The 13,056-nt window shown below is 41.5% G+C and overlaps 1 protein-coding gene, 1 long non-coding RNA gene and 1 other non-coding gene across 8 annotated transcripts in view; all 3 read right to left on the bottom strand.

The window, feature by feature from the left end:
* Positions 1 to 6,710, bottom strand: part of UBE2V2 (ubiquitin conjugating enzyme E2 V2) — a 29,592-nt gene extending 22,882 nt beyond the window's left edge. For 2 of the 5 annotated variants that reach the window (XR_012630471.1, XR_012630473.1), the window contains exon 1: positions 6,620 to 6,710. Coding sequence is in view for 1 of the 5 variants with exons in the window: in XM_074880831.1 (XP_074736932.1) it covers positions 6,620 to 6,635 (16 nt within the window). In the remaining 4 variants the exon portion in view is untranslated. Of the gene's footprint in view, positions 1 to 4,273; positions 4,355 to 6,619 lie in introns of all 5 variants that reach the window. The other 3 variants (XM_074880839.1, XM_074880831.1, XM_074880848.1) reach the window with 3 other exon arrangements.
* A 2,022-nt stretch (positions 6,711 to 8,732) lies between these two features.
* On the bottom strand, positions 8,733 to 11,917 carry LOC141954245 (uncharacterized). 2 transcript variants are annotated; one of them, XR_012632133.1, is made up of 3 exons: positions 11,765 to 11,917; positions 9,321 to 9,409; positions 8,733 to 8,969 (listed from the first exon to the last, which is right to left on the bottom strand). It is a non-coding gene; the product is annotated as an uncharacterized LOC141954245 (long non-coding RNA). The 2 variants fall into 2 exon arrangements; XR_012632134.1 differs by lacking the exon at positions 11,765 to 11,917 and adding an exon at positions 10,017 to 10,201.
* On the bottom strand, positions 10,869 to 10,941 carry TRNAA-AGC (transfer RNA alanine (anticodon AGC)). The gene has a single exon. It is a non-coding gene; the product is annotated as a tRNA-Ala (tRNA).
* Positions 11,918 to 13,056: the final 1,139 nt, after the last annotated feature.

The raw sequence follows: 13,056 nt of genomic DNA, 5'->3' as shown, positions 1-13,056 counted from the left end.
TGCTGACAAAGAGGAAAAATAATTTCAAATACACACTTTTTAAGCTACCTTTTAAAGTATGATGACATTAAAAAAAAAAAAAAATCAGATACAGGGACAGGAGGAGTATAGTAGAGAAACCCAGCAGAGGCCAGTGTCTCTTGTCATGAAATGGCTTTCACAGGGTCTGCTTTAATAGTAAGAATACAATGTGTGACCCAGATAACAAGACTAGCATCAAGGATTTAGTTTAGCAAAGCTGTAAAGCTGTCTAAAACGGGTTACAAGTCATTGATTAGCAAACAGTTGTTCTAAGACTTGCATGAAGGTCCTTTCCAACATGACTCAGCACCCACCCACAGTCCATAAAGATCATTTATCTATGTAAAACAAATAGTGTGATCCATTGTTATTCTTTCAGTTATACACATAAGCATATGCTTACGGATATAATCAGCAAAAGTACCAATTACCACATATTTAGTAACAAGAACCACCATTAAATTATTTTCTTACATTATTTTTGTGACAGTCATATTTCAGCCTGCTATTCTCTATATGGCACTCAAAAATTTGAATTATTTAATATTTACATTATCACATATTCTACTTCAGTGAGAAGAAAGCAAGCTTACCATTTCTTCCTTGAAAAAGTTCTATGAATAAAACTGGACATTTTATTAAGACTATTGATATCCTGAGTAAAGGACACTATTTTTACAAGTATTGGGAAAAATGTTTTTGATTTACTCAAGCAAATTGCAAACACACTTAACTATCCAGTTATGAATAGTCAGAAATGCAATGAATGGAGGTGATTTTTTTTCTTCGTGTAGTTTAAATATGTCTAATACAACAATCTTTTAAAAAAGGGGATACAGAGTCATCTAGGTGTTAGACGTAATTTTTCTGACAATTATTTTTGATCTAGTTGAAGCTTCTCATCCTTCTGAAATAAAGGATTAATTTAGAGCTCTGAAATTCTAAGTGCTGAAGGTTCCATTTGTTCCAAAATGCTAACTAGAAATGATTTAGTCATGTACTTAAAGCACCACACATTTTTGAAAAGACTAAAACAGAAGCTCATGTTATTCAGAACCAGTCTGACAGCTTCACAGTCATAAGTTTTTGCACTGCTGTACTGATTTTATTCAAAATATTGTTTGAATTATATCTCATTAGCGTCTTCCAAATGACAAATACAAAGAAAAACACTCTTTTTCTTTGTAGAAGCATATAGCAAAATCCTCCTGACTGCAGCTTAAATCAAAACTATTTTGAACACTTTCTCCATAGCACCTTCTTGTCTTTCCACAATCTGTGCGGAGGCTCCCACAGGCTAGTTCAGACAGGAAGGCAACAAAACCTAAGTGACATGAGTAGCTGAAGCTGATCCAGTACTTTACATAAAATTTTGGTCAGGATGAAGTACAAGCTATAGGCTAGGAAAAAACATGTAAGAGTAGGGAGAGAGAGGAGGAAGGGTCTGTCAACAAAATAAGGCTGAACAGTTCCACAGCATGCGAAACTGAAACACTGCCTTTGGAAAAATCTTCCATAAGGCAAAACACAAACACTAACAAATATGTATGCAATTTAACTCCACCAACTACTCATAACACTTGTAAATCTAATTCTCACACATGAGAAGCCTTCTCATCTGTGCTTAGATTTACAGTTATGCAGCATCTGCCTCCAACTGCTGAAAGACATACCTTCCTGAAACTGTGTGTTCTATCTTCATCCAGGCTAAAATTTTCCAGGATTGTACAGTTTAAATAATGGGCTTTAATGCTATGCCTGATAACATCCTTGGATTTCAAGCAAACTCTTAAACAAATATAAGATTACAAGGTAAGCCACTTTTTTATCCCAGAAGAAAGGTGTTCAGCCTGTGAGCATACTCATACAGCTATTGTGGCAGAAAGACTAAGTTGGGGCTTGTATTCAAAGCCAGAGTTGTAAAATACCAGCAACAAAGACAGGAAAATGGTACGGGCAAAGCTCTGAGAAGAAACAGAGTAACTTGCCTATATATGCCACGAAGTTGGAAAGAACTGATGGTCTATATATAGTTTAAAAGTCATTTGTAAGCTAGATTGTTCTCAACCCAGCTGAAGCACATATAAATTATTTGCGGCTTGCCAAGATGTTTTTAAGCAGGCAGAACAATCACAGTTGCAATTCTTGTGCATAGGACAGGATAGAAAAATGCCCCACACAGAGTGCCTGCTGCCTCACAGAATACAGTATTTTACTTCTTTTGTTTTGCCTGATTACTTGCAGCTTCAAGAATTCTGTGCTTACAGAAATAACATTATAAATGCACAGAACAAACTTAAGAGGACTGTAGAATTCTAAACAGCTTTTAAACTGACTTCTTGGACAGGTTCTGGGTAAGTGAACCATGTGATGGAAGCATAATAGAAAAAAGTGGAAGGAGTAATACGTTCTTGAAGGTAAAACATACTAGATAAAAAATAGACAAATATTTCCTCCACAAGGAAAAAAAGGGGGAGGAAATGGGCATCCAACAGGTCAGAGGAAAAGAGAAGCCTACCTGTGCAGTTTAACACACAAGTTCTCTAGATACAAAGCTTAAATTATACCATCTCCTATATGGAAAAAATAGTCTTTAAAACATTACTTCTACATCCCACTTATATGAATAAGTTCCTTTATTACTCCTCTGAATGGCTCTTAATATCTAGGAGTCTCCACACAGGGTATGGTGATCCATCAATCTCTATCCCACTAAGCACAGGACAGACAGACATCAGCTCGACTTGGAGTGGAGAAGACTTGCAAAGGATTTAAGCGAAAGTATTACAAAACCCCATCTCACATTATGGAGTCTTTTTCAATGGAGGATTTCAGCAACAAAAACCCCTATCACTGGGAAAGATACAGTCAGTCCTTGCTTCACAGCTCAGGGGGTTAGACTGAATGCACTCAAGACCATTTTCAGCCCTTCATTTTTAGTATCAGATTCCTTACAGCTGCAATCATGCACACTTAGAACTGCTTTCACCACTACTAAATGTTTGCAAATAGAAATGAAATCCAAAGTTAAGAGAACAAGGAACTGACACTGAACATTGTGCCGCTTCTATTCAAAGGATCAATCATATATAAATTCAAAGGGAAATATATTTTTGCATGTGCAATGTAAGTCACACAAGGAAGATTCATCCTTAAAGATCAGAATATCTGGAAATGAGAAGTAGGGATTTTACACAAAAAAAAAACCACAAAAAAAAAAAAACACGAAAACTTGTTTCGGATCTAGCTGTGCTCCTTCAAAGACATAAAGCACACTTTCAAAAAAGGTTGCTTGCAACTACATACTAGAAGTAAATCCGGAATCTCACATATAATTGCTGACTGTAGATCAGTCGATTTTTTTTCCCCTGAGTGCACAGTTTCAGCAAATCCAGGGGAGTTTTCATTAACCCAGCCCTATTCACCCTCCCCCAAGCTACTGAAGCCCTCCAGTTGAGGAGGAAGGAGACAAAAGCTTTAGCAGCCCATAGTTAGAGCACAGTATTAGACACTGCTGCCTTAATTCTCAATCTTTTCACACATAAATTCTAACCACTTAAAGACATGATCACTGTTTTTAGGAAACATTCACATTTTAGATAAATGTATCTATATCCTATACACATAAAGTAATTTTAAGTTAAAACCAAATTATGGAAATGCAAACATTAACTCATGAATTAACTCCTTTTAATGATGTTCTTATCTGTTTCTTTTTCTCTAGTCACACAAGAGATTTTAAATAGCACGCTGTGGTAAATTATTTCTTTTAACCTGAAACTATTTTTAAATTACATCTTCTGCTCTGTATTTTCAAAGACATTAATAGAACGAATTTCCAGCTGATCAATATGAAATTGGCTGATTATATCAACAGCTGTTCTCTTCTTTAAAAAACTGACTTGTTTTTCCCCAGACCTCCAGCAGTACCCACACAAACAACCTAGGTCCAGATTCAAGCAGAAGGAGTTGCAATATTGTAAGATCAATTAAACTGCAGCTTACAAATGTCCATTTCTAGGATATGCAATATCTACATGTAAAATTAGTCAATATAGGTGATTTTAAATAGCAGATACTTATTTGACAACAATATAATGCTGACATACACAGTTTCTTTAGCAGACATCAAAGAACAACTGTTTTCAAACTAAATTATCTGTTGTTAAAGGCATGTCATTTTTTACATGACTGTTTAAAGAACTAGTAAGCCCAGGAAAGGAATTTCTGGGATAAAACTAAGACAGTTGACCTTAGTACAAGTTTTGCTGTTGACTTCCTTGGGGCTAGAATTTCACTCCTGGACTTCATGCAACCAAAACATTCACTTTTTCTGAAACAAATAAGGATTAAGTTGAACTTTATAGCAAGAGTAGATTAAATTCACAGAGCTAGGTAGAGTTAAATCTTCTGTCTATAGCAAATCATTCCCTTCCCTCCTCCACAAATGAGTATAACACAGCTTCCTGGCAAGAGCAGTTCTTCTGTGTGAAGTCTTAAAAATCTAAATTTCTCCGTACTATGTGGAAAGAACAAAACAAACACCCCTTCCCCCCCTCCCCCCTAAATCTAGGCATACACCAATAAAAAGCCAACAGTATTTTCTCCACAGGAGTAAGTATTTTCCTTTAGAAGCCCTGACTAATTTTCCCAGCAGTTCTGTTGATGATTCGGTCTGCTTGCTTCATTTTACTAAAATGATTTCATTTCTTGAACAGCGCATACATGCAGTACTAGCACTCTACATTGTTTGGAGAAGATACATGTATAAATAGTTTTCTACATCTCCCACTTTTCTTGAACTTTATGTGTGGCTACATTTCCGAGATAAACACAACCACACTGAGTAAGTGTACAGAGTTTCTAAAATATCACATGTAAGACTGTGAAGAGCATTTATAGCAATAAAACTAAGAAAGTTTAGACAAAAAATATTTCTTCTTATAGAATTGAATGTTCTGTAGGAAGAAAATAGCTTTTTTTTACTACACAAATTTTTAGCAACTGATATTCTACACTAGCCAGACTGAATGGAGTGTGATGGCAAATGCCAATACTCAATACACGTGACCTAAACCAACTTTACTTCCTGAGCATTACAGGAAATCTCAGGCCAAGGCCCGGACATAAGCTGAAGTCTTTGGGAGTTGCTGCATAATAAAACTAATCATAAAATCCTTTTAAACTTAGACACCAGGAAGTAAGTCAATAAATTTTAACAAAATAAAATGGAGTAATCCACAGCTGAGTAAACTCAAGTTTCCCTAATATATCCATTCTAGCTCAGTTTATCATAGGTAATAATTTGTCTTTTTGGACTGCTCTTTCAGAGTTGCAAGAGCTGCTTTATGCCACAATTTGTTGTAACCTTACCAAATTCCACTCTGTAAATCCCACATCCCCAATGTCACATTACTAAGTGAAGAGGACTCTCCTACCCCAAAAAACCTGCCCAAGCTCTCCTCACAGAACCAACAGTAAGGTACCAGGCTCAGTTTCAATACACAGAAGTTTCTTCTGATTCATTATACTCTCAATCCCTCAATGATCCAGTTGATTGGGAGCAGAAATAAACTAGTTGCCAATATTCACTCTAGACTGACCATTCATTCCTCTGTCCTGAGCTCTGTCAATCCCACTTACAAAGTCTCAGGGGCAAGAGAAGGGGAAATGAGGCCCTGAAGACTTCAGCTTTTTGTACTGGGGAAAGGTCTTTTTACATTTCAAGCCTCCCATGAAATGAAACTGAGACAGCATAATTGTGCTTCTTCAACTTCTGCATTTAGCACTTGAAGCAATATTCTTGTCCCTTTCTTTGCCACCACCTTTCACAATACTCTGCCACGCAAATGCTCAACACGCTATACTGGTTACTGATACAGGATTCCTCGGATGACTTGCAGCTCTTTGCCCTTCCATTTACATATAAGAGAGACCCTTTGGCTCCAATGGCTGTCTAGTAAGAGAGCAAGATGCTTCACTCTTCTTCCTCACCACCCTGCAGTCACCACCAAACTGGTGTACCCTTGCCCCAAAACACAACCCAGGCCTGTCCCCTTTTCCTCTCCATGAAGAGAAGAAAGAATCAACCCTTTATTTTAGATACTACTATACCACGACTTCTATACTCACCAGATGGTACACTGGTACAAATCTCTAATACAAATATTTTTCCTCCGGCAATTTTACCTGGCTAGTGACATCTCCTCCCTTCCCTGTACACACACGCATCTATCCATTCCTATTCCTCAGCAGATAAAGTCTTCTCCAGCACCCCACTGCGCTCATTACAGAAACCGGAGCCCTTTCTCCCGCCCTTCGTCCCTTAGGCCAGGCTCTCACAGAGGTGTCGCTGCCCTACAGACGGAGAGGATCGTGCCTGGAAGCACAACCCGGCCGGGCGCCCCTGTCGCTCCCCTTATCACCCTGTCAGAAGGTAACTCCTCCCCACTCCGGCCGCTCCCGGCAGAGGCAGCTCGCCCCCCACCCCGAGGAAGGAGACCCCTCCGGCCCTTACGGGGCCGCCTCCCAAGCACGACCCCAACGCCCCGCTTCCCCGCACCAGCCCCAGGCCCAGCGAGACCCCCCCCTCACAGACCTGTGGATCCAGCCATCTTGTCCAAACCCCCCCCCACCGGTCCGGGCCTGCACGCGACACACGTCACTTCCGCCTGACGCAGCGCGTCACATCCCACGGGGCAACCGCAGCTCTGGAGCGCGGAAAAGGCGCGGGGAGTGCGCGAGCGGCGGGGGCGGGGCCAGGGGGCGGAGCCTGAACGGGGCTTGAAGCGCCGGTACCCGACGCCGAGGGGAGCTCCGGCTGCCCCGGGAGCCCCCGAGCCGGCCCCGGCAGCCAACGTCGAGCTCTGCCGAAGGCGTCTGCTGCCGGTAGGGCCTTGGCACCTCCTGCTCAGGAACCACAGCTGCAGGCCAGCACCGCCTCACGGTCTTGTTGGCAGGTGGGAAAGGGCGGTGTCCCGGGCAGAAACCCGGCGAAGCGAGCCCCGTGAGCGGCGGGCCCGGTGACTGACCACCGCTCCCGAGCGCGCCCTGGCAGCGTTCGCACGGGTGCGAGGGAAACGCCGACCGAAGCCTCTCGAAGACGTACGGGGGACGAACACACCTGGAACGGGACAAGTGCTGAGCCGTGTGTGCTGGGCGTTGTAGGGGAGGGTCGGGGCCGCTGCTACAGGTTCAGTGAGAAGATTTCGGCGAGGACTGGCGGTCCTCCCGCAGCCCGAGCACTGGGAGCAGCAGTTTCTCAGGAAAATTACTGTCCTGCACATGCCTCACTAACAAGTGACAACACCCGTATGCTGTTCTTATCATCCTATCCTATTTTATAAATACGCTTAATTCTTTGCTTTACAGTTGATAAAGAGAGGGTCTTAAACTCATTTACAGATTATTCTGGTAGAGATCAAAAAGCAAAGATGCAAATCATTTTTCCCCCAGCTAACCTGAAACCTCTTCACTGACAATGAGTCGCTACCATCCTCACACATACAACAGCCTGCTTCCCTTCGTTTTTGTTAGTTCATTACAGATCGACCAGTGCGGTTGCTATCTGTGCATACATAGAAATGATAGATCTACCATAGTTTTAATTCTTCCGCTGATTTCTATTTCCTTTTATAAAGTTACTAGTTTTGACCAGATTTCTGTAACAAGAATAAGCAGGAGTTTCAACAACCAACAGAAGCTTTTTAAGTACAGTGAAACTATTTCTTAAGCTGCCTTTTAATGATTGGTGGTGCTTTCTGTTGTCACAGTAAATCGATTGCAGGGAGTCTCTTCTGTAGCCTATTTCAATATTTCTTTTAGTGGAAACAGGATACCGAAAAAAGGAAGTCACGATATTTAAAGATTTTTCTCCTCTGTTATAACATCACTGGAGAAAACACTGTGGCCTTGAACAGAAAAAAAGTGCCTCATGAGTTGTCCCTCTTTTCTTATTCTTTGTGATCAAGAGCAAGTGCAAAAGGGGTATTGGAGACCACTACACAAGCCTCATCCACTGTGGTTGCCCTGAACGTAGCCAGGAGGAGCAAAACAAATTTCCCCAGTCTGTGCTTCTACTTGCAATAAAATCAGAACCTGTCCAGCTTCAAGGCCAGAAAGGAGGACTACAGTCACCCAATGCCTGTGCACTTTTTTTTCAGAAGGGTTCATCCTTCTTTTTTAAGTGATCCTATGCTAACGATGAGTAGTGCACCTGTGTGTCTTCTGAGACACAATACAAATACAGCTGTAGGCTTGCCAAACCAAAGCCAACTTGTATTCCGTGAGTCTGAAAGCACACAGCGGACTCCACAGTCCATCTAGGTCTACACCCACCCACTAAATGTAGGACCCATCTTATGGTTAGCAGCAACAAATTATTTCAATACCAATTGCAATCACAGGAAATAAAGATAAAACAGGCCAAAAGGGAAAAAAAAGCATAAGGTCGCTGGCCTAGGTGAAAACCCTGCTGGGTTTCCTACTGGGAAAAAATGTGGGGTTTTGTAACATTGAACTCAAGAGGAAAAATACCCGATAACTAGAAGCTGAACACATTTAAAGATGTAAGTTCATTTTCTTCCATACAATCAAGTGCTTACACATGGTCATGAAGTCACCTCTCTCTTCAAAAAGAAAAGAGTTCTATGAAATACAACTTCTGCTTACAACTTGGTCAAAATAGGGTAATGGTAATAATGACAGCAAAAACCTTTTATAAACTTTATTGTCAAATATCACACAGCATCCCTCATAAGAAAACTTAGAACTGAGTGTGCTCGGCTCAGAAAATCAATGTACTACAATCATGTTGTGGAATAAATGTATTTAAAAGAAGCATTTCACAGAGTTGAGATTTTTGAGAGCAGATTCTACAGACAGCCCTCTTGCTGTAAAACACCATCTCCAGAGTTGCCGGATGATGGTCCCCAAGCTCCATCGCATCCCTGGAAAGATTTCGTAAGTAGTATTTGTAACAAAGTATTGATAAAAGACAAGTAAGGAATAATTATTCCCCTTTCTGAGACTACAACAAACACAGACATAGGGTAACAGTATCTTCCAGCAAATTTAGTACCAACAAACTTTTTCACAGAATGAATAACTAACTTGTGTAACTCATTTAAGCACAATATTACAGAGGTCATAAGTCCGTGTGAATGGCAGTAACAATAAAAATCAAACAAAGCTGAATTCCCTCAAGGTTCTTTAGATAGAATATGCAACTTCGGTCTCAGAAAGCACAGACAGACCCAGAGTAGTCACTCCTCTGACACATGGGTCTGGAAACTACTCACCCATCATCAGATCATTTCCTGACACAGGTAGTTCTTTTGAGGGCTAGGACCCTTACTTCATCCAGTAAATTCTTCACATGATAGTTTACCTAAAAAGTAAGGACATAAAGCACTACATGATAAGAAAAAGCTCTTACTTCTATTCATATCACTGTGCGTTTACAAGTCCTGACAGAAAAGCCCCATTACAGGAAGCTGGGCATAAATGTAATAAACAGTCATTAGTCTGGAGAGCTTACAGTCAGAAGGCATAGTTCTGCGAGTGATTGCGGACTGCACCTGTACAGAGCCCCACTGAATCCTCTCACTTCATCAGTGCACAACATGCATCTGATTAACTGAGAAGAGCAACATTACTCATCCTCTTTAAAAGCACAGAAACTATCAGGTATTAAGTAACAGAAACACAGAAAACACAAGAAGCAATAATAGTCACATAGAAAACTACTGTAGTCTCATTCCAAGCAAAGAGACATTTAGATCATTACTTGAGCCCAGAGATCACTCCTGAAGACCCTGACACTTTTCTCTCCAAGGCTTTGTTGTAACAAGCGTCTAGCAGTTGTAAAGTCACAATACCTCTTTTCTCTCCAGTAGGTGGAGAATACAACAGAAATAAGCAAATTTGATTTCTATCCCATCCACCCAGAGGTTAACCACTTTCTCATCATACGATGGACCGCCAAGCTCCCTTACTTTCTCCACAGGTGCTCCTTGCACATCCACGCAGCACAGTATCTCCTCCTTCCTAGACTTGAAACCCAATTCATAATTTTTGTTTCCTGATTTCTATTTGTGTTAATATGTGTACTCCCGAGATCCCAACTGCACAAATTCATTGTATTTATAGGAAGTACGTTTTGCTCGTTTCCTCATGCTGCCTCAACCTGGAAGTGCAAGCAGTTAAATACCTGAATGAGCAAGTAAGAAAATCAAATCAGAATTAAAAAAAAAAAAATAAAAAAATGAAGGCTTAAAATGTGCAAGCATATATTTACAGAGAAAATTTCCATGATATTTCACAGATGTGAAAATTCATGGGAAAAGGACACAATCTTGCTACCAGGAGTAACAGAGTTATAGAATATTCTAGCCTGCTGTTTCTAATAAACAGCCTACATAACCAAAATAGAACAAAAACAATGAGTATTACTCAGAGCAGAAATACAAAATTTTGTTCATTATACACTAAACTATAATATCAAATATAAATTTAACTAATGAATGAAATCATACAACAAATGTTTAAATTAAAAAAACCCTCATTTCTTTTTCTCTGTAATTTGTTCATGTCATTTATCATTGTATTAAAATGTCAGTACGTTTTATTATTTCATGCAAAGAGTATATTTTTTCTCCTTGTATGCAAAAGAACAAACATGATTGTGAAAATAAGAAATGAAATATTTAAAACGTGTTAACTTTTCTTAAACTACAATTCCTTCAGGTTTCTTTACACCATGATACAAGAAAAATTAAGTGTGAATAGGAAATATTTTTAAATGCCGGTGTTTACTTTTTACTGAAATAGAAGTTGAAAATGGAAGCTGGAGAATGCGGGCATCGATCCCGCTACCTCTCGCATGCTAAGCGAGCGCTCTACCATTTGAGCTAATTCCCCATCTGGTAAAAAAGGGCTTTGAAACTTGTAGTTAGAGACTCCAGACTTACTGAGACCCACAATGCAGCCAAGTCTCATTAGAAATGCCTTGGTTTTTTGCTGAGTCATTCTTTCCACTCAGCAACAACCGACGGCAACTCACAGCTGGAATCATGTGGTACATCTTTCAGCACGTACGCTGCCAGAATCATCTTATTCATCTCTTTTATAACACAAGTCTCTGTTATTTAGCTGTTTTCATACACGAAGCTCTCCAAAAGACTATTTACAAGAAACCAAATCTGTTATTGAAGAAACCCCCCAACTTTTATTGAATAACCATTCCAAATTCAATAAGGAAACCCATTTCTTTCCAATTTTCAAGGCATACACATGAAAAAACGTGGTTCAGGAAATGTTTAATGAGCGATGAAATACTATATGCTTGATTGAAACAGTTGTATAGTCAAAGCTTATACATCTGTATATGTATGTGTGTGTGTATGTTTACATACACATCCTTTTGGAAGGTGGTGTGGCTTCTCTGGGGTGACAGAGTCAAGTGAAATTAAATCTGTATTTTTCTTATTTTTCTTATTACCTGACCAAATACACTTCCCTATAATACATTACTTTTATTAGCCTTAAAACACTGTCTTCTGAAAAATGAACACACCCAAGCGTGACAAATGCTTGCCTGACAGGACGCAGCGTACAAAGCACACACCATAGACAGGGACCGTGACGATGTACGGTAACGGGCCTTCTTTCACATTTTAATTTTCACCTTTACTTGCCTACACCAAGTATTTATCTCAAAATGCAGAACTAGAGAGAGAGTTACCTCTTACTACTACTACCTCCATTGGTATACTTGAACAAAGCTTCTGATTGCACGAGTCCTCCTTCCGATATCTGTCAGAAAGTCGGAAAAATCACACCAACTTGGTGAACTGTCCCCCCGCCCCCGGCCCGGCGGACCCGCTGCCCGCCGCCAGCGCGGGCGGGAGGGCCGGCGCATGCGCAGCGCGCTGCCGGCGGGAAGCGGCGCTGCCCCGCGGGGGCGCAGTCGGCCGCTGCCGCCAGGGCACAGGGCGGCCGAGGCAGTCCCGGCTGCCGCCGGCCTCCCGGCTCCCCCGGGCCTCGGCTGTCCCTCGGGAGCGGCGCTCCCTCACGGACCTCTCCCAGGGCTTCGTTTTCTTCCGCTCGACGCCCGCATTTGCTTCCCCGGACCCCGGGAACAGCCCTCTCCCCTTCCACAAACCCTTTCCCCTCGGTACTCCCGAATGCCCCCGGCCCTCGCCCCCCTCTCTTCCATCCCCTTTTCACCAGGCTCCTTGCTGCTGCTTCCTTCCCCGTACCCAGCACACAACCTGAGGCGTAGCTGAAAGGAGGGCTGTGATCAGGGGGTCAGGAGAGGGACCGCGAAGCTCTCAGCAGGCAGCCTCAACCTGGAGCTCCACCATGATGTGAAGGAGTCTGTAACAACTCACACACGCGAGTTGATCAGGCCAGGTTTCTCGAGCTCAAACAAACCCAGGCCGAGTTCGCCCTATTTATTATTTTAACAACAGAAGTCTCTCAGGTATCTCTTTGAAACATAAGCTTGCTACTGTGTATAAAGTGATGTACCCAGCAAGAGAACTGGGACTCTGGTTCTCTGTAGGGTGAGAGGAGTTTACACACTCTGCCTGATTTGACATGGTAGTCTGTGCTTGTGCTCTTCTCCATAAACTCTAGGTACTCTTGCACATACAGCCAAATTATACAGCCCATAATCTACCACATGGTGACATTCTGACTGTTGCTTAAACATTTTCATTTACAGAGTAGATTGTTCTTGTGGTGTGTCAGCACTACACCAGAAAATGACTCTGCTTAGCTCCACAGAGAAATGGAAGGCATTACTCATCCATCCATCAAGTGTAAGTCGGGCTAAGTGGAAATCAAACCAGAGTGTGAGCAGAGGTAAGATTGCTACCTGACTGGTTTCTAACTGGCCTGGCCTGTTTTAACGTCATCTTACTGGCTTCTGGTGAAGCTGCAACTGCTAGTTTATGTGCATTAGCCCTGACATGTGACGGATGGCTCGGAGCTACGGTACATGCCCATTCAGTTGCTCCTGGAGCTGGATTC

This window comes from Strix uralensis, chromosome 1 (genome assembly GCF_047716275.1).
Source record: "Strix uralensis isolate ZFMK-TIS-50842 chromosome 1, bStrUra1, whole genome shotgun sequence".
NCBI classification, from domain to species: domain Eukaryota; kingdom Metazoa; phylum Chordata; class Aves; order Strigiformes; family Strigidae; genus Strix; species Strix uralensis.
This window is presented reverse-complemented; position numbering and strand designations above follow the sequence as displayed.